This window comes from Leucoraja erinacea, chromosome 30 (genome assembly GCF_028641065.1).
Source record: "Leucoraja erinacea ecotype New England chromosome 30, Leri_hhj_1, whole genome shotgun sequence".
Classification (NCBI taxonomy): domain Eukaryota; kingdom Metazoa; phylum Chordata; class Chondrichthyes; order Rajiformes; family Rajidae; genus Leucoraja; species Leucoraja erinaceus.
Genome location: NC_073406.1, coordinates 17,245,394 through 17,267,459, shown reverse-complemented (window position 1 = coordinate 17,267,459; position 22,066 = coordinate 17,245,394). Strand labels below are relative to the sequence as shown.

The window sequence follows — 22,066 nt, the reverse complement described above, 5'->3', positions numbered from 1 at the left end:
CAATGAAGTAATGACTTACGTGCTATATCTTCCATCTTAAAACTGTGAATAATCTCTGGGAAGTGTAAGGTGTTGCACTTTGGTCTGTCAACCAGGGCAGGACTTGCGCTGCCAATGCTATAACCCTGGAGAGCGTTGCGGGACAGAGAGATCTAGGAGAACACCATCGTCTCCATCTGCATGGTTCCGTAAAAGAGATGAGTCAGGTGGACTCATGTAGTGAAGAAGGCATTTTGCATGCTTGCCTTCATTGGGAAGGATACTGAGTACAAAGGTTCAGACATCCTGCTGCAACTGAACATTTTGTCAGTGAGTCTGATGAAGGGTCTCAGCCCGAAACGTCACCTATTCGATTTCTCCAGCGATGCTGCCTGACCCGCTGAGTTACTCCAGCATTTTGTGTCTATCTTTGGTGTTAACCAGCATCTGCAGTTCCTTCTTCCATGTTGTTGGTGAGACTGCACTTGATGTATTGTGTGCAGTTCTGGTCACCCAGCTATAGGAAGGATGTAAGCATATAAAATAGATGCACTAGGATGTTACCTGGACTTGTGGGCCTGATTTATAGGGAAAGATCATAAGATCATGTGATAGGAGTGGAATTAGGCCATTCGGCCCATCAAGTCTACTCTGCCATTCAACCATGGCTGATCTATCTCTCCCTCCTAACCCTGTTCTCCTGCTTTCTCCCCATAACCTCTGACACCCGTACTAATCAAGAATTTATCACTGCCTTAAAAATATCCACTGACTTTGCCTCCACAGCCTACTGTGGAAAGAATTTGGCAGATTCACCACCCTGACTAAAGAAATTCCTCCTCATCTCCTTCCTAAAAGAATGCCCTTTCATTCTGAAACTATGGCCTCTAGTCCTAGACTCTCCCACTAGTGGAAACATCCTCTCCACATGTTGAAAGATTGGACAGAGTGGGACAGCAGAGAAACAGGCCCACATTTGCCCATAACCCTCTGAACTTTCCTATCCATGTACCTGGCCTGGTGTATTTAATATACGCAACACCCTCTGAATGAAAATGTTGCCCTCTCAGGTTCCTATTAAATCTAGCCCCTCTTCCAATCCATGGATATAAACCACAAGCAACAACAGGCCCAGCACCACTCCCTGAGGCACACCACTTGTTACCGGCCTCCAGTTTGGAAAAACAATCTTCCACCACCCACTGCTTCCTTCCTTGAAGCCAATTCTGTATCCAGTTAGCCAGCTCTCCCTGGATCCCATGCAGTCTAACAATTAATTCCAGAGCAGCCTACCATGCAGAACGTGATCAAAGGCCTTGCTAAAGTCCATATAGATAACATCTATGAACTTATCCTCATCGACATTCTTGGTTACTTCTTCAAAGAACTCAATCCAATTTGTAAAACACTATCTCCACGTACAAAACCACGCTGACTATTCCTAATCAGCCCCTGTCGATCTAAATCTTATCTCTCAGAATCCTCTGCAATAATTTACCTAACACAGATGTTAAGCTCACTGGTCTATAGATGCCACGCTTTTCCTTACAGCCCCTCATTAAGTAGAGGCACAAACTTAACCACCCTCCAGTTATCTGGCACCTCTGCAAATAACAATGATTCATATATCTCAGCCAGGGCTCCTGCAATTTCTTCTCCAGCTTCCCGCAGTGTCCTCAGATAGTTCTTGCTCAGTGGCAACTTTATCACTCAGAGGGTAGTACTGTACGTATCTGGAATAAGCTGTCAGAAGCTATGGAAATGGATTTAATCACAGTTTTAAAAAGTCATTTGGACAGATATATGGACAGGAAGGGTTTAGTGGGATATGGGTCAAATGCAGGAAAATTGGTATGCCATCAAGGTGGGCCGAAGGGCCTGTTTCCTTGCTGTACAACTCTATAACTATAATAGATTTCAACAGTGTCAGACATGTCCAGATGATTCCATTAGTGGCAGGGAGAATGTTAAATCTTATCTTCATGTAATATTAATCTTTCAGACATTGACGAGTATCCGTATTATAAGACATCACAGAGAAATGAAATATCCTGTATGATCTTATTAAGTAAATGCTATTGCCATGGCGATGGCACTCTTTCAGATTTGAACTATTCCAGTGAGCGTTAACACCTTGAATAAAAACAGAATGGACAGTTTTCAGAGTGAGCCGGCTTCCGTGGCAATATAAATCAGCTTGATTATATCTTGAATATCATGATTTTACCAGTGGATAGTTTAGCTTAGTTTAGATTAGAGATACAGTGTGGAAACAGGCCCTTCGGCCCACCGAGTCTGCGTCGACCAGCGATCTCACGTTCACACTAGTTCTATCCTACACGCTAGGGACAATTTACAGAAACCTGCGCATCTTTGGAATGTGGGCGGAAACCGGAGCACCCGGAGAAAACCCGCGAGGTCACAGGGAGAACGTACAAACTCTGTACAGACAGCACCCGTAGTCAGGATTGAACCTGGGTCGATGGCACAGTAAGGCAGCAACTCTACTGCTGCGCCACTGTGCTGCCAGAGTGATGGATGATACATTTGCTAGATCAATGAATCTCAGCAATTTATGGCAGAGAACAAGGCCATTCATGTTTATGCCATCGAAATGAGGAAGGAGAAGGAGGGCGTAACTCTGACCCGCTACTCTGCTCCTCCATTCATAGAGTCATAGAGCCATACAGCATGTAAATAGGCCCTTTGTCTCAGCGTATCCATGTTGACCAAGATGCCCATCTAAGATTTTTTCCGGAGAAATGCTATTTCCGGAGTACATGCATGACAGATTCAGGAACTTGTTTTATTACTTGGCAACTATGTCACCTTGAATCATCTCTGATATTTTTGCTTCTCTGTTTTACAGGTTCACTGAAAAGTCCTTTGATTTCATCGCAGCGATCCATTGAGAGCCTGTTCACTGCCAGGTAGCTGAAAATTCTGCTCGTCTTAACTTAACCCTCCAGCTTAGAAATTGTATTCCATTTCATTTTATGCAGAAGTTGGTGAGTATGTGAAGCAAACTACCAGAGGGGCAGATACTATAACAATATTTAAATGACGTTTGGACAGGTATGTGGCTAGGAAAGGTTTAGAGCAATATGGGCCAAACACAGGCAGGTGGGACGAGTGTAGATGGGACATATTGGTTGGTGTGGGCAAGTAGGGCTGACGGGCATGTTTCCATGTTCTATGAGTCTATGACTATGAATAATTCTTGGTGCACGAATTAAGTGCTGTTTTCTTCTCCAACACAAAATTTAGTGTCACATAAAATATCACTGATTTAGTAATCCCTGCCATTGTTTTCTCCCATTTTAAATTGTTAGATGCGGAATAGCCCAATACCTTGAATAGAATATGCCCAATAGATGGTTATTTACTGCCTGTGTTCATGGATGCCATCTTGGTCAGGCACGCATGGCATGTTGGGAAGTGGGTCACTGCTCTTGAAGAGCGATCCCTGTGGCAGCCATGGAGATGAGGGCAAAGGGATGAGGAATGGGACAGGAGGAGGAAAATGTAGAGGGAAAGGGAAAAGGAAGTTCAAGTTCAAGTTCAAGTGAGTTTATTGTCATGTGTCCCTGATAGGACAATGAAATTCTTGCTTTGCTTCAGCACAACAGAACATAGTAGGCATTGACTACAAAACACATGAATAAATAAACTGATAAAGTGCAAGTAACAGATAATGGGTTATCAATGTTCAGAGTTTTGTCCGAGCCTGATGGCTGTGGGGAAGTAGCTATTCCTGAACCTGGTCGTTGCAGTCTTCAGGCTCCTGTACCCTCTACCTGAAGGTAGCAGGGAGATGAGTGTGTGGCCAGGATGGTGTGGGTCTTTGATGATACTGCCAGTCTTTTTGAGGCAGCAACTTCGATAAATCCCCTCGATGGAAGGAAGGTCAGAGCCGATGATGGACTGGGCAGTGTTTACTACTTTTTGTAGTCTCTTCCTCTCCAGGGCCCTCAAGTTGCCGAACGGGTAGATGGACGGAAAAGCGAGTGGTGGAGAAAGTCAGGAGGAAAATTAGGGGGTGGGAGGAGGAAATTGTCCAGTTTGTTGCCCTGGTCTTCCTCAGACGTCTGGCATAGTGATGATCAAGACGACCGATAGCATCCTCTCATGCACAGAGGCTGTGGCATTGATCAGTGCAGGAGAGGTCTTCAATGCAGTGCGGGGTAACTAAAATTAATGCTTCAACAGGAAACCGTTAAGTCACATATGCTGTTTCTCACGTGTGATACATCACTTGCTGCTTCGTTTACTGCAAGGTAACAACACAAGATTATTGCTCGTTATTTTGGTCCTGGTTCTGTTGGTAAATCAATACATGGAGGCAACGTTCTCACTAAGAACGGCTGTCAGGTTTAATTTAGTTTAGAGATATAGATACAGGCCCTTCGGCTCACCGAGTCCGTGCTGACCAATGATCACCCTTACACTACACATTACGGGCAATTTTTACAGAGGCCAATTAACCTAGAAACATGCACGCCTTTGGAATGTGGGAGGAAACTGGAGCACCCGGAGAAAACCCACGTGGTCACATGGAGAATGTGCAAACTCCACTCAGACAGCACCCATTGTCAGGATCGAACCCGGGTCTCGGGTGCTGTAAGGCAGTAACTCTACTGCTGTGCCATTATGCCGCTCTAATGTGAGTGAGTTAGCAATGAGAAGGGGTGAGAAGAAGATAAGATGATGTGTAGGAAAGAACTGCAGATGCTGGGTTAAATGCTGGAGTAACTCAGCAGGACAGGCAGCATCTCTGAAGAGAAGGAATGGGTGACGTTTCGGGTCGAGATCCTTCTTCAGACTGATAAGATCATGGTTAGGTTGTTGCATTGAGCTGCTTGCATTAAACACTTGCAACTTTTGACACTGAAATATAAATAAACGCATCATTCTGGGATAATTCTCGTTCAACCAATTACCTGTTGTGAAACAAAAGGAGGCCATCCTGCCCATTGGAACGCTGGTGGATTCCTGCCCAGCAATCTATGTTCCATTCCCCCTCTTATTTAGTTTAGGTTAGAGATAGAGCATGGAAGCAGGCCCTTCGGCCCACCGAGTCCATGCTGACCAGCAATCCCCACACATTAACACTACCCCACACACACTAGGGACAATTTACGATTATACCAAGCCAATTAACCTACAAACCTGTAAGTCTTTGGAAAGTGGGAGGAAACCGGAGATCTCGGAGAAAACCCACGCAGGTCTCGGGGAGAACGTACAGACTTCGTACAGACAGCACCCGTAGTCAGGATCGAACCCGGATTTCCGGCACTGCATTCGCTGTAAGGCAGCAACACTACCGCTGCGCCACCGTGACCGCCCCACATTTTCAGGAAGTGATTTGTGAATTCGGTCAGAGTGAATTTCCGACACTGGAAGTGTAACATGGGGGTCTCCTGTAGATGACATTCTGACTCCGGGTTTCCATGTCCTTACAGTGTGAGATTTCTAGAGGCACAAGTTCCTGACTTTAAATAACCATTTGTCAGTGGATTTGTTGGTGATCAAGCCATAAGCCCTGGTTCATCACTCTGGGACCGGCAAGCGAATTATTGTGTCACAGCCTTTGATGCCGGCGTTATAGCTAGGCCACAAACAACAACATGACAGCATCTGAATTTGAGCAGAATTTGAAGTGATGCATCCCGGGGAAACTATATTTGTAGAGATTATTTAGCATCGTTAAGGCCACAGGAATTTAAACGTGAAGTGTTGGAAGATGGGTGCACAAACTTTTAATGTTAGAGGCATATACATGGTTGCATGCATCACCTCTCCTTATGTAAGGGTGATCCTTGGAACAGATAATACCATGATTCGTAAATGCTGTTTGCATTTGAGGTTATTGTAAAGACGTCTCAACAACACATTGTCTTAACTGTAGCTTTTATTAACTGTTCACATAATTGCTATACTAGCTGTACGTGGTCTGTCACTGGAGCTAGAGAGCGAGACCCCAGGGAGGGAACATGCAATTATACACCTAATAAGGGGAGTGGTTAAGGGTGGTGAGGTCACTATGTTAAAGGCACATGCACTAGCTATCTACATCCTTCCTCTTGGAACAAAGCAATATAACAGTGACAGGGCGACCACGTCTCATGCGCTACAAGCAGGCATACAATGATTACAGAGCTAAGCAAAATCCCCGTAGCGAACAGGCGGCTTGACCAGCCTGCCTGACCGGGTGCGAAGCTCGCCACCTCCTCCCCCTGCAGGAACAAGAGCAGCCGGGGCCGGGGCAGGCGAGCGAACCGGGGATACAGGGGGAGAAGAGGCAGGAGAAGACCCACCCGCCGGCGGGGTAGAGGGAGAACGAGGGCTGGGAGGCGGAGACGGGGGCTTAATCAACGGCGAAGGGAGAGATCTGGGCACCTGCGGAACGGCAGGAGCGGAAACAGGCAAGGGAGGGGAGAAGGGGGCAGCAGGCGGAGGCCGGGGCTCGTTAACGAGCAGCAGATGCTGGCGGGAACGGCAGTAGATGACCCCGTCGTGGTCCACCAAGTAAGACCGCGGTGAGCCGGCATCACCGACCACCGTGGCGAGCTTGTAGTGGCCAGAGGCAGTCTGCATCCGGACGACCTGGCCGGGAAACAGGGGCGGCAGGGGGCGGCAGGACTGGTCGTGGGAGCGCTTCTGCGAGTCATGCTTGGTGGTGATACGCTCCTGGACAGTAGCAGGTCTCCAATTGGAGGCGTGGGTTCGAATCCCACTTCTGACACCATGTAAAGACGTCTCAACAACACATTGTCTTAACTGTAGCTTTTATTAACTGTTCACATAATTGCTATACTAGCTGTACGTGGTCTGTCACTGGAGCTAGAGAGCGAGACCCCAGGGAGGGAACATGCAATTATACACCTAATAAGGGGAGTGGTTAAGGGTGGTGAGGTCACTATGTTAAAGGCACATGCACTAGCTATCTACAGTTATTAGCTATGAGGTTGGACAAACTCGGACTGGAGGGCGGAGGGTGAGAGGAGACCTGTTAGATGTGTATAAAATTAATTTAAAGTGATTGGGACAGCACGGTGGTGCAGTGGTACAGTTGCACCCTTACCAGTGCCAGAGACCCGTGTTTGATCCTGACTGCGAGTGCTGCTTGTACGGAGTTTGTACATTCTCCCCGTAACCGCTTGGGTTTTTCCCGGGAGCTCCGGTTTCCTCCCACACTCCAAAGACGTATGGGTTTGTAGGTTAATTGGGTTCGGTATGAATGGTAAATTGTCCCTAGGGCGTAGGATAGTGCTAGTGTATGAGGATCACCGGTCGGCATGGATGCGGTGGGCCGAATGCCTGTTTCCGTGCTGAAGATCAAGTTTAAACCTGAGTCTCCACAAGGATCAAGTTCGATGAGGAAATTCACATGATTATAGGTGCCAGCTGTGCCACCATGCTGCCCACTAATTGTTGCAGGCCTCTGCTGTTGTATGTAGTATTTATTGCACCACATCACTCTTTAATGCACCTGTAGTCAGCCGTAGTTTCCAATGTACCAGTACGTCCCTGTGTGCACACCTGTAGTTCCTCATGCACCTGTAGTCCCCTATAGTTCCTGGTGCACCTGTATTCACCTGAGTTCCTCATTCAGCTATAGTTTCTCATTCACCTGTATTTACCCGAGTTCCTCATTCACCTGTATTCACCTGAGTTCCTCATGCACCTATAGTTTCTCATTCACCTGTATTCACCTGAGTTCCTCATGCACCTGTGTTCACCTGAAGTTCTTTGTACACCTGTATTCACTTGTCGTTCTCCATGCGCCTCTATTTACCTGTAGTTGCTTGTACAACTCTAGTTTGCATGCCTCTGCTATCATTTGCTTTTCAATAAGATTTCAATGCTACCCTGTTAAAATACAATATTTTCTTCTCATTAAACCTTCTCTGCAGCAGTTTCTTGGAGCAAGTATCAATTTGTCACTAATCTATGTGGGAGTTACAAAACAGCACATCCAAAAAAAAAAAATCTCATTTTACTGAGCCTTAAATAAGCATTTTTTTCTCTCTTTTGCTTTAACTTGTTATGCAGCTGTATTAAATGATAAACAAGTACATTAACGAAAATAGTTGCAACATTAGGTTGATTCTGCGCTCTAAGTCCAAAAGTGATTTACCGTTTATTCCAATTAATGGTCAGAAACTGAGTTCCAAGAATTCCTAATGGATATTTCATATGCATGTGCTGTTCTCCACTTGGGCTGACCCATGCAGAACCAATTAATTTAGTTTTCAGTTTCAGTAACACATCATGGGAACAAGCCCTTCGGTCCATCAGGCCGACCATCCATCTCCTATTCACACCCGTTCTATGATATCCCACTTTCCCATCCGCTCCCTACACACTAGGGCAATTTACAGAGCCCAATTAACCTTCAAACCTGCATGTCTTTGAGAAGCGGGAGGAAACCAGAGCACCAGAGAAAACCCATGCAGTTACTGGGGGAATGCGTAAACTCCACACGGACAGCACCCGAGGTCAGGATCGAACCAGGGTCTCTGGTGCCGTCCCAATGGAAAACCTTACTATTGTTCTCGTCGGATGGAAAGCAACAGCACAATGGAAACTGAGGACAATAGTCACTGCTGGCATCCTTAACAATGCAGACCAAGTGTTCTGCTTCTCAACGGCTTGTTTCTGTTAACAACTTTCAAAAGACATTTGGGCAGGTATGTGGATAGGAAATATTTAGCGCGATATGGGCCAAACGCGAGCAAATAAGACTTGCTTCGATGGGGCATCTTGGTCGGCATGGAGGAGTTGGGCCTGTTTCTCTTCTGGATCACTGACTATAATGCTTCTTGTTGGTGACTAATCATCACAAATTGGAATAGTTCTGCAGCGTCAGATGAAAAGTCATCAATTTGAAACGTCATCCTTGTTTCTCTCTTCACAGATGCTGCCTGACCTGTTGAAAATTGCCTGCAATTTATTTTTTATTTCTGATTTGCAGCATCTGCAGAATTTTGCTTTGGTTGACTAGCAGGCAATTTCAGATATCCTGCCAGCATTGTGCTGAAAGTGGATTTATCCTGCAATATCGTGGTTTTCAGGAAAGTCAAAATAGATCTTAATTTCCTGTAGAAATGTATTTATGATGGATCCATAAAAATGATTTAATTCAGGGTCACATACAAATTCTCTCACCTTATTACCATGCTGCCATGCTGACAGCTAATTATTTGATGAGAAATATTTCTTCCAGGAAATCTTCTACAGGGTAAACTGTCAGGCTCGTCCATCTGTCATTAAACTGCTCACACAAGCTGGCACTGGTTATTGCGTCAAGCCATTTAAGAAAGCTTGATTGCATTTGCTTAAGGGTTTGCAATGGACACTAAAGTTAAATGTAAGTAAAACTTTGAAGTAAACCACCAAACATTTCTTAGACACAAAATGCTGGAATAACTCAGCGGGACAGGCAGCATCTCTGGAGAGAAGGAATGGGTGACGTTTCGGGTGAAGACCCTTCTTCAGACTGGGTCTCGACCCGAAACGTTACCCATTCCTTCTCTCCAGAGATGTTGGCTACCTATGGTTAAAACCAGCATCTACAGTTCCTTCCTAAACCAAACATTTCTTCATACATATTCATATAATGGCCCGCCGGCACTACCATTTCTCCCACCATCTCCCAAGTAAACCTTTTCCTTTCCCATCTTCTGTACACTCATCGGCCATTCCTGAGGCCCATATTTCCTTTCCGGATTGTGTACAAAAACAAAGAATTTCACCGTACCCAAGTGCATGTGACAATAAACTTTAATTGAATCATTGAATCAGACTTAAATCTATTTCTTTTTTTTTTAATAACATTTTTATTAGATGCAGTGTACACTAGTATAAACCCCGGCATATGACAAAATACATTTATTGTATATCTTCTATTTTAATTTTGACAAAAATGAAATAGAAAAAGAAAAAAAGAGCAAGAAAGAGAGAGAGTGAAAGAACTAGTGAACGTGTTAACCCCTAAATTACCAAAGAGTGTAGTCGCAGAGTGAATAAGTAAAAACTTAAAAAAAAAAAGAATAAAAAGACAAAATGAAAAATAATTTAAAAAATAGACCAAAATGTGTTGATATACTTGCTTCGTTTCTCACCACACCCATTACCCTGTCCGTAAATCGGTTTAATTCCGAGGTTGTGTTGCACCATACTATGCTTGTAATGAATCAATGAAAGGAAACCATATCTTTAAAAATTGCTCTGATTTTCCTGCTAAGACGAGTCTCATATCTTCAAGATGTAGCGTCTCAGACATGCTTGTGATCCTTAAATCTATTTCTAATCCACCCAGTTATTCTTGTTGGACTCCCCATCAAGTGTGGGTAGAACTTTGAAGTTAAGGGCCGGTCCCACTGTACGAGGTAATTCAAGAGTTCTCCTGAGTTTTCCCCTGATTCGAACTCGGAGAATGTCCGTAGCGGGTCCGTAGGAGTTCGTGGATGTCTCTTAGCGGCTCGTACGAGTAACGGTAGGTACTCGGGAAATCCGGTAAACCCGTGACGTTTTTTCAACACTGTGATAAATGTCCACGAGTAAAAATAAATACTCGTGATGAAATAAAATTGTTACTTTTAACTCGTATGAGCCGCTACGAGACATCCACGAACTCCTACGGACCCGCTAAGGACATTCTCCGAGTTCGTATCGGGGAAAACTCGGGAGAACTCTTGAGTTACCTCGTACAGTGGGACAGGCCCTTGAGTTAGTTCGTTAGTTTAGTGCCTTGTATTTGAAGAACCTTTTCTTATGTTTTGTTCAAGACTGAGTTTTAACAAAACTCGAATGTTGTCGCTGGCAACCAAAGGATTCATGTGCCGGTCACCGAGCAAGATGAGTGAATCCGTCTGCGAGCCAGAGACTGAGAACAATGACTACATGCCTCTGGTTGGTAACTATATCGTGTTCGACTCATTGCACTGGTGCATGGATGGTTCATTGCTCAGCGATGGAGGGTGGGCCTTATAGTTTCTCCAAGTTTGCTAAACTCTGTCATCCTCTTCCTCCAAATGAGGGCATCAGTGATGCGGCTGGCAGAGCTACTGCCTCACAGTGCAAGAGACCCGAGTTCAACCCTGGCATCAGGTGCTGGCTATGTGGAGTTTGCACATTCTCCATGTGACCGCGTGGGTTTCCTCTGGGTGCTCTGGTTTCCTCCTTCATCCCAAGGACGTGCGGGTTTGTGGATCAATTGACCTCTGTAAATTACCACTAGTGTGTAGGGAGATGTGGAAGGGAAATGATATACTGGTACGAATGGATAATTGATGGTCGGCGTGGACTCGGTGGGCCGTAGGGCCAGATTCCATGCTGTATCTTTCAATTAATTCTGTTGACACAAACAATTTCTAACGGACTTCACATGTGAGCGCTGTATACTTCTTCAATTGATTAAAGCCTTAAAGTGTGACAGCATGAGTAGAGATGACACAAATGGGGAACAGAGAATGGAAAGGGGAATAACTAAAAGGTGAAACAAATTGAACCAGAGCAAGGACCTTCCAGCAATTTTCATTTGGAACTGGAACTGTTTCTATTGTGAATAATAATGAATATTTAAGATACATTAACTTGTAGCTTGTGTTTCCAGTACTTTGCAAGCACTTATTTGTTTGGTGTTCTTTTATCTCCCTGATTAAATCCACATTGTGGAGCTGTTTTGAAGTTCAAACAATTTTTTTTCCAAACAAAGGCAGTTCTGCTATAAAGTGATAGATGTATCCTTAAGAAACCTAAGAAAATCACTTTATAAAACGATTGTGTGAATGGAAATTAGGGACCAGAGAATGTCAGACTCATAATGAAAACATTTTTTGTTACGACAAGCTAAAAATACTAACAGCTCTATGTTACATTGCACTTATCATCGTATAAGTGCAAAGTGAGATGATTGCTTGTCAATTTCTATGACCTCCTGAGACAGAGTTCTTAAAAAAACAATGATGTCTTATTACTGCAGGGAATTTACACAGAAACAGTTTTCTCCCAGGATTGGAGAACAGCTTCTTTTCTTGTCAGTTTCCAAAGTAACTTTAAAGTGTAGGAAAAAATTGCAGATGCTGGTTTAAATCAAAGGTAGACACAAATTGCTGGAGTAACTCAGCGGGGACAGGCAGCATCTCTGGAGAGAAGGAATGAGTGACGTTTTGGGTCGAGACCCTTCTTCAGACGGAAGAAGGGTCTCGACCCGAAACGTCACCCATTCCTTCTCTCCAGAGATGCTGCTTGTCCCGCTGAGTTACTCAAGCATTTTGTGTCTACCTTCATAAATTTTAAGTGGTTCCCTAGTTTGTGATCGAAATCGTGTTATAACCTATTCGGCCCATATAATACTTCAAGGTTAAAGCTTTAAGGGTATAGCTTTATGGTGAGAGAGGCCAAGTTTAATGGTGATGTCAATGGCAATTGTTTTACATAGTGCGTAGTGGGTACCTGGAATTAACCGAAGGGGTGGTGATGGAGGTAGATATAATAGTGGCATTTAAGAGGTTTATAGCTAGGCATGTGGATATGCAGGGATTAGAGGAATATGGATCATGTGCAGTCAGATGAGATTAATTAATGTTGGCATCATGTTCATCGCAGACATTGTAGGCTATAGGCTCTGTTCCTGTGCTGTACTTTTCTATGTTCTAAATAATTTTCATTCATTCATCAGTCAAGTTACATCCAATTTGCGTACTGGAAACACAAAATAGCGGAACTGCCTGCATCCTAGATTCAATATTAGTCTAAAAATTTTGCAATAAAGATAATTTGTAATGGCATTGAAAATACTCTCTTCCATCATTAACAATCAACATTGTGTGTGTGTGTGTGTGTGTGTGTGTGTGTGTGTGTGTGTGTGTGTGTGTGTGTGTGTGTGTGTGTGTGTGTGTTTGTGTGTGTGTGTGTGTGTGTGTGTTGTTTTGGTGTGTGTGTGTGTGTGTGTGTGTGTGTGTGTGTGTGTGTGTGTGTGTGTGTGTGTGTGTGTGTGTGTGTGTGTGTGTGTGTGTGTGTGTGTGTGTGTGTGTGTGTGTGTGTGTGTGTGTGTGTGTGTGTGTGTGTGTCTATCTGCTGTAGATATTACATTTTTGGTTGATGTTGTTCCATGCTCAGGTTAACCTGCAGCTGGCATCTGGCGCCTTCTTGCTGAGCCCGGCCTTTTGTGAAGCCATTAACATCCCAATGGAGCAGCTGAAGTGGACCTCCCCCTTCATGTGCCACCGATCCAGTGTCAGTCCCACCTCACACACTCATTTCGGAAGCTTCACCAACAGGAGGGCCGCCCAAGAGATTGAAGCCGTCGAGCCCGGCCACCGGCTGGAAGCTGGGAGCGCGGGAATGCTTGGTTCCTCGGGAACGGACAGGGCCGGAGAGGAATCCAAACGGTTAAGATCGCGCCACTTCTCCAGCAGTCTGGTGGAAATCCAGTCGAGGGAGAGCAGGGGCGGCTGCGAGCTGCTCCCTCCGGCCATCACCGTGCGCCGGTCGTCCTCTCCGGGAAACCCCCAGGCTTCCAGCGCCCCGCAGGCCGACAGAGGGCCGGAGGCGGGCAGCGGTGACGGATCATTGCTGGCGGCCCCGAGCGAGCACCAGCCGGCGGCAGATGCCGAGGGAACCGTCTGGTCGACGGTGGTGGCCCTGGCCTGGCTAGAGCACCAGTCAGCTGCTTACTTCATCGAGTGGGAGCTGGTCGCTGCCAAGGCCTGCATGTGGCTCGAAGGCCAGCAGATACCAGAGGCACGCGAGCTCGCCTCAGTCAAGGCCTCGGCAAGGCAGCTCTTCGTGCTGCTCAGACATTGGGATGAAAACCTCCAGCTGAACATGTTGTGCTACAACCCAAACAGTGTTTAAAGCCTTTGCCTCAGAGTCACCAGGCAGCTGGGATGTTGACATTTCTCCGCAAAGCAACTCTTGAAAAGTTAGGAATTAAAGTTCCCAACCCCAGTTGGGACTACAGGGGTGACCTGGACTGAGCATATCGGGTCTATTTTCAAACGACATAGCTGGCTTTACTGACCATTTCTTTGTGAAATAGTTATTGATCAGTGGTTGAAACCTGTGTCCTGATCGAATGCATCTTCAGCTGATTCTAAGAGTAACCACTTCCTTGTTTTTACCCTTTGCATGCCAGAGATGCCCTTGGGGTTTGTGGGTGCGTGTTGGTTGGAATATTGTCCCCCTGTCTTTGGGCAGCCCTTCCTAGCTTGGTACGTCGATGTATTCTGGCCATTGTGATTTTGGGTTGGCTGGGATAAATTTTAATATTTTGTTACCTAACGAAAGGGCAGCTTCAATAAATGTGTTCCCACTTCTCAAAATAGGAGGCAAGGATGAAGAAGTGTTTTTAAAGATAGTGGGGAAACCGGCACGGTGAAAGTGCCCACTTTCAAGGAGAGTTAGATGAGGCAGTGCAGACAATTTAAACCCTGTTGATTCCCACAGATGGAGCAGCATAACTTAATCTCCAACAACTCAAAACCAATCCCATGAGATACAAGTACCCAACCTATCTATTTAATATATTTGCCATTTCAGATGGTTGCATCTAGGGATGTCATGGTGGTGCAGCGGTAGAGTTTGCGCCTCACAGCACCAGAAACCCAAATTCGATCCTGACCACGGGTGCTGTCTGTACAGAGTTTGTGCCTTCTCCCTGTGACCACGTGGGTTTTCTCCGAGTGATTCCGTTTCCTCCCGCACTCCAAAGATGTATAGGTTTGTAAATTAATTGACTTTGGTAAATTGTAAATTGTTCCTAGCGTGTGGGATAGTGCTCGTGTACGAGGTGATCGCTGGTCGGTGCGGACTCGGTGGGCCGCAGGGCCCGTTTCCACTCTGTATCTCTGAAGTCTATGTAGTTTTTGGATGCTGGTATCTAATTCAGGCCTTTGAGGCTAATATTAACCTCAGGAGACCATGTGGGGTAGGAAATAATGAATTATCACAGGTGGGCCCCCACACACCATCCCAGGTTCTTGTTAAATGAAGTACTGGTTACTGAAGTCTGAAGAAGGGTTTTGACCCAAAACGTTGCCTATTTCCTTCACTCCATAGATGCTGCCTCACCCGCTGAGTTTCTCCAGCATTTTTGTCTACTGGTTACTGAGTTGCTTTTTCTTTAGACTTAAAATTTTATGGATGCAGCGCAGAAACAGGACCTTTGGCCCACTGAGTCTGCTCCGACCAGTTATCACTCCATACACTAACACCATCCTACACACTAGGGACAATAACATTTTTTAACCAAAGCCAATTGGCCTACAAACCTGTATGTCTTTGGAGTGTGGGAGGAAACTGGACCACCTGAGGAAAACATACGTGGTCACAGGGAGTACGTACAAACATCATACGAACAGCACCTGATGTCAGGATTGAACCCGGGACTCTCGCGCTGTGAGGTGCTGGCTCCACCAGCCGCCCCTTTACCAGCTGTCCCTTTCCATTTGCAAATTGAATGCTGGCAATTTGCCAACGATAAAACCTCAGTGAGGAACTGCCAGCAATTCAGGGCCTCTACATAACAATGTAAGAGACAGTAGGAACAGGTCACTCAGCCCTCAAACCTGCCCTGCCCTTTAATGGTCGTTCCTTGCACCCACATCCATGGGGTTGCCCAGTGGGTGGGAACTGTGGTTGGTTCTGCATTAGACTATCAGCATTGCCAGCAAGTCCCTGTCCAATGATACAGGTTACTATGGCAACAGGCGCTGCTGAGTATGTGATACTAATGCTCTGAAGCAGAGTTTATAAATTCAAGTCCCTGAGTATAAAAAGCCTGGCAGCATTAACGGGGAACTGCGCTGCACTTTAGATCAGATATTAAATTAAGGGCCATCTGCTCATTCAGGTAGTTGTAGAATTTGAAATATTGTGAGCAGTTCTGGTCACCCCATCACAGCAAGGATGTGAAGGCTTTGGAGAGGAGATGGTGCAGGAGAGGTTTACACGGCTGCTGTCTAGATTAGAGGGTGTTAGGTATAAAGGAAAGTTGGACAAATTTTGATTGTTTTCTCTGGAACGCCCGAGGTTGAGGAGAGACATGGTAGAAGTATATGAAGTTGTGAGAGGCCTAGATAGGGTTGACAGTCAGAACCTTTTCCCCAGTGTGGAAATATCGAAGACGAGAGGCCGTGGCCTGCAGGGTGAGAGGGACAACATTTATACTAGGTGTGTTTAAAGGCAAGTTTTATGAAAACACAGAGTCGTGCATGCCTGGAACCTGGCTCCCAGGGGTGGTGGTGCAGGCAGACACAACTGTGGTGTTACGAGGCTTTGAGATATGCAGATGGGTAAACAGGGAATGGAGGGATATGGATCACATGCAGAAAGAAAAGATTAGTTTACCTAGGCATGATGTTTGGCACACACATTGTGGGCCGAAGGGCCAGTTCCTGCGCTCTATAGTTCTGTATGTTCCACGAATGTAACAGATTCCACACGACTCCTCTGAAGAAGACCAGGGGACGTCTTCCTGCTGCCGTGACCAATACTTAACCCTACGTTCCAATCAAACTTTTGGTCATGCTTCCTCGATACAACAGCGTCTCAATAAACCGCTTCATTGATTGCAGCACACTTGGGAAATCCAGAGTTGTATAGAAATACAACTCTGTGTCCTTATTTTAATCTCTCCAGATGCGCTAAGGATGAAATCTCACTGGTAATCGTCTACTTACCACTCTTCTACTTTGATACAACTTCAAAGAGGCACGTGGATGGGAAAGGTTTAGAGGGGTCTGGGCCAAACATGGGCAAAAGGGACTATCTGAGATGGGGCACCTTGGTCTGCATGGATGAGTTGGGCCGAAGGGCCTGTTTTCATGCTCTACAACTCTGTGACTCTGTACCTGCTCCTGGATATTAGATTACCGTCTGCGCAAGTGTAACAGGAGGCATTGTCCCAACCAACTAGCCTCGCACTTGAAACCAGTGTCATATTGGGGATTTGCAAGTGGACGTGCAGTTTGGCAGAGCAATGTTGTTACTTAGGTAATTTTTCAGATGTCATTTTAGCTTTTGATTTTTGAAGAGCAGACAGCCATGAACACCAGGGTGACTCATCATCCCATTGGCTTTTCTGAACACATTGGGAAATTTGGAAACACAATGGCGGGAGACATTATTCTAGCTGTTCCACTGTTAATGCCTGCTCCTGTTATTTGACTTAGCTTGTCAGTGCTTGATTACTAAGTGAGGTACATGGTGTCAGTATGTGCTGAAGAACACCCCATCCTTTTATTCTCGTCATTTTAGCTACCAATTGCATCTGTCAAACTTGTCTGATATTGTTCTTGTACCAAACGATTTACCTGAGTCGTGTACTGCCCAATAAATTAGAGAAAGGCATTGCAAAGTTGGTTACGGATGAGGAATTGAAGAGATTGAGTGGTTCATCCATGATCTGCCACCATCTTGCGAGTGTGTCGAGTTTTTCACCCTTTCCTCAAGTGATTCCGAGGGACGTCAGGTACAGGGAGGGTCCTGGTTGTTCTGCTTTCAGCTGCGAAGGTTAAGTAGAGGTCTTTGAGGAATTTTCTCGATTGATTGAACGAGGAGAATCCAATTCTGCGGTCTGGAGGCCTGATAACCAGAGACACGGTGATTGGCAAGAGGATCAGAACAAGAGATGAGGAGAATATATTTTACGCAGCGAAGTGCTGTAATCTGGCTTCTGCTGCTGAAAAGAGCAGTGCAACAAAGGATGATAAATACTTGAAAATGGAACCAAATAATTGCAGGGCAAAGGGGAAGAAAGAGGGAATATATGGCAAGCTTTCTCAAAGAGTGAGTGACCTTGTTCCGTGCTGTGAGATGCTATGATTTCTGGTACATCTTTAATTTTCATGAAGTGCCTAACTAGTGTCATTGTATAAATGTAAAACGGAAGATAAAACTGTTGTGAATGTTTACAAATCTCTTTGCAGTGCTCTGTGCTGGTGTTTCTGAGCACTGCATGTTGTTGGTAATGGGTTGGAATGTAATCAGTTCGTTCTGCTCTGTTTCCCATTGCATTGACTGTTTGAAAATAACGCTGACAAGAATGTTTTCTTTGCTTTATGTACCATCAATTGCATGATGTTAATTAATGTTGACCTTTCTTTGAAAAGAGTATAATACATTAAAGACTAACGTATTCACTATATCGGAGTTATTCCTTTTTGTTTTGAAGAAAATGCATTGGTATTGATATCAGTATGGGTTTATTATTATCATGTGTACCGAGATACATTGAAAAGATTTGTTTGTGTGCTATCCAGTGAAATCCTACTGTACATGAGTACAATCAACCCACACAAAACTGCGACTGTGTGAAGAGGGGTCCCAACCCGAAATGTCACCTATTCACGTTCTTCAGGGATGCTGCCTGACCCGCAGATTTACTCCAGCACTTTGTGTCTTTCCTTGCTAACCCATCATCTGCATTTCCTCGTTTCTACCATACAAAAAGACAACAGAGAAAAATACCAGAGTGCAGAATATAATGTTACAATATCGTTGCGTTACAGTTAAAGAGAAAAAGTCCAATGAACACAATGAGGCAGTTTGGAAGATTGGGACCACATCCTAACTAATGGTTGAACCATACAATACTCTGATATGTCGGAGAGGAGAGAAGAGGGAGTGGGTGAAAATGGGCCTTGACTATTGTTGTTTTGGAATCTGATGATTTAGTTTTAAGGTACAACATGGAAGCAGGCCCTTCGGCCCACCGAGTCCATGATTACCCATTAATTCAGGTTCTATGTTATCCCACTTTCTCATCCACTCCCTGCACACAAGGTGCAATTTACAGAGGCCAATTGTCCTACAAACCCGCACTTCTTTGAGACGTGGGAGGAAACTGGAGCACCCGGGGGACCTGAGGTCAGGATCAAACCCAGGTCTCCGGCTTTGTGAGGCAACAGATCTACCGGCTGCACCCTGACTGTGCCCACCATGTTTGACGTTGCTAGTTAACTCGTTGCATGGTATTGCCTGTGGACCGGCACCCTCAGAACCAAACCCCGACCAGCCTTTTGAAGGCCTCACTGCAACTTCCACCAAACCTCATACGTCACTCTTTTTTTTACATGCGATTTGCAAAACCACGAGTGAACCCAAGAAATGGTGGCAGGTTCACAGCCTCTTTTGTGGGTTCAAGGTTCAATCCTAACGACCGCCCCTAGATCAATGCATAGTGATTGACTAAAGTACGTTAGTGTACCAAGAGTCATCCAATAAATTTAACTAGCACCAATCAAACACTGAGATACTAGAGCATGAATTCCACAAGACACGGTATTGGTATCGGTTTATTATTGTCATGTAGACTGAGATAGTGTGAGAAACTTTGTTTGTGTGCTCTCCAGTCAAATCATAGAGTAGTACAGGACTGAAACAGACCCCTTGGCCTAGCTTGTCCATGCCAACCATGTGGGATGTCTCATTTCCTTATTAACACCGTTGAATATTCTTAAGCCGAAGGGATTTAATTAAAACCTGCATTTGACATTCATGAGATTCCACCTGGGTCTAAGTTGGCAAACTATGACAGACCCATGGGCCTGCATTTGGTCCCTAGCCCTCCAAACCCTTCCTATCCATATATCTGTCCAAATTTATTTTAAAAGTCCCAAATATATCTGCTTCCTCCTTCCAGATACAGGCTACAGTGAAAATGTAGCCTGAGGTCCCTATTGAATCTCTCCCTTCTCACCTTAAACCTATGGCTTCTAGTTTTAAAATCCTCTACCTCTCCGTGCCCCTCGTGATCTTATACATCACAACCGGGTCACCTCTTAGCCTCCTACACTCCAAGAAAAAGTCCCAGCCTATCCATCCTCTCCTTATAACTCAACCTCGCAAGCCCAGGTAGCAGCTGGTACATCTCTGCTGCACCCATTACGTGCTATACATGAGTGCAATCAAGCCGTATACATATACAATAGATAGTGCAAAGAGAATAGTGCCAGTGAGCACAATATAGTGTTACAGCATTACAGTGTTACAGTCACAGAGAAAGTGCAGATTAAACAAATGATGGCTTTCTCAACAATGATTCAAGGGTTAAAATCTATTATTAAAATGATATCCGAAACCTAATGTTGCTTCCTTAAACCACCAAATTAAAAGGCCTGTCCCACTTACGCAACCTTTTCGGCGACTGCCGGCACCCGTCATAGGTCATAACCTCTCATGACCATACAGGCGGCCCCCTGGCGCCCCCTGGTGACACCCGCGACATGTCGCCAGGGTGTGGTCTGTATGGCCGTGAAAGGTCTCCTAGTCACCCAAAGAGTCGCAGCGTCTTTCTGGTCAGCACTGAATTTTCAAAATGTTGCAAATTTTCAAGGTCGCGTAAGTGGGACAGGCTCCTAAGGAGAAAGATGGCCTGCTGTGGAACACAAAGCGCTGGAATAACTCAGCGGGTCAGGCAGCATCTCTGGATGACAAGGATCGGTGACATTTCAGGTCTGGACCTTTCTTCAGCCTGATTGTAATAGAGGTAAAAGGAACCTGGAAGAGAGCTGGGGACGGGGCAAAGCCTGGTAAGTGATAGTTGGACATGGTAAAGGGTGGTTTGATTAGCAGATGGGTAGCAGACAGCCATATATAATGGAAGGAAAGTGAGACACTCAGCATCTCTCACTTTCTAAATCAATGCGTCTGCAGGATAGCAACCTGGGACTCCTTTCATTTCCCAGCCAGGAGATTTACATCTCATAAATGTCAAATGCAGGCTTGAATTAAATCTCTTTGGTTTAAGAATATTCAATGGTGTTAATAAAGAAGCATGGTATTCAACTGTTGCAGTGGCTGCACAAGTCAGTGTGGGACAGGAACAGTCCTCACTTCATTCTGTCCAGATCTTTCTCATTAGTATTAGTAGCCATGTGCCGATAATGACTGAAGGGTCAGCATTTTTGCATCAGTTGCCAGAGCAAGAGTGAATCTTTCAAGCTGGACACGCAGAGTCATACAGCACAGGAACAGGCCCTTCGGCCCAACACATCCATGTCAAACAGGATAGACACAAAAAGCTGGAGTAACTCAATGGGTCAGGCAGCATCTCTGGAGAAAAGGAAAGTGGCGTTTCGGGTCGAGACTTAATTGATAGGCCTCATCAATCATGACCTATTCCTGAAACATCACCTATTCCTCTTGCCCAGAGATGCTGTCTGATCTGATGAGTTACTCCAGCTTTTTGTATCTATCATCAGTGTAAACCAGCATCTGCAGTTCAGTCTTACACATTTCCACTTCCCTGGGCCTAGCCCATATACCTTTTAACCTTTCCTATCTATGTACCTGTTCAATTGTCTTTTAAGTGTTGTTCCTGCTTCAACTACTTCTTCTGGCAGCTCATTCCATACACCCACCACCCTCTGCATCTGAACGTTGCCTCTCAGATTCCTGTTAAATATTTCCCCTCTTGCTTTAAACCTATGTTCTCTAGTTAAACCTATGTTCTCTAATTCCTCTGCCCTAGAAAAAATACTCTGTGCACCCAACTTACACCTCTATGAGATTATCCCTCAACCTCCTGTGCTCCAAGGAATAAAAGTCCTAGCCAGCTCAATTTCTCCCTGAAGAACAGGCCCTTGAGTCCTGGCAGGATTATCTGAAAGGTGTCAAGTTGGGAAAATGGGAAGTACAAAGAGATCTGGGGGGTCCTTGGTCGTCACCCACTGCATGCAGGTGCAACAGGCAGTGAAGTAAGCTAATGGCATGTTGGGCTTCATAACAAGAGGAGTTGAGTATAGGAGCAAAGAGGTCTTGCAGTTGTACAAGGCCCCAGTGAGACCACACCTGGAGTATTGTGTGCAGTTTTGGTCTCAAAATTTGAGGAAGGATATTCTTGCTATTGAGGGAGTGCAGCGTTGGTTTATGAGGTTAATTCTCGGGATGGCGGGACTGTCTTATTTGAATAGAATGGAGCGGCTGGGCTTGTATACTCTGGAATTTAGAGGGGATCTTATTGAAACATATAAGGTTATTAAGGGATTGGACATGCTAGAGGCAGGAAATATGTTCCCGATGTTGGGGGATTCCAGAACTAGGGGGCACAGTTTAAGAATAAGGGGTTGACCAT

The 22,066-nt window shown here is 45.1% G+C and overlaps 1 protein-coding gene across 1 annotated transcript in view; it reads left to right on the top strand.

Moving 5' to 3' along the window:
* vwa5b1 (von Willebrand factor A domain containing 5B1) overlaps positions 1–19,607 on the top strand; it is a 106,492-nt gene extending 86,885 nt beyond the window's left edge. Inside the window, 5 exon segments of the mRNA XM_055659018.1 lie at positions 2,849–2,909; positions 10,773–10,896; positions 13,108–13,228; positions 13,231–13,241; positions 13,273–19,607. Coding sequence (XP_055514993.1) covers positions 2,849–2,909; positions 10,773–10,896; positions 13,108–13,228; positions 13,231–13,241; positions 13,273–13,845 — 890 coding nt within the window. The 3' untranslated portion in view covers positions 13,846–19,607.
* Positions 19,608–22,066: the final 2,459 nt, after the last annotated feature.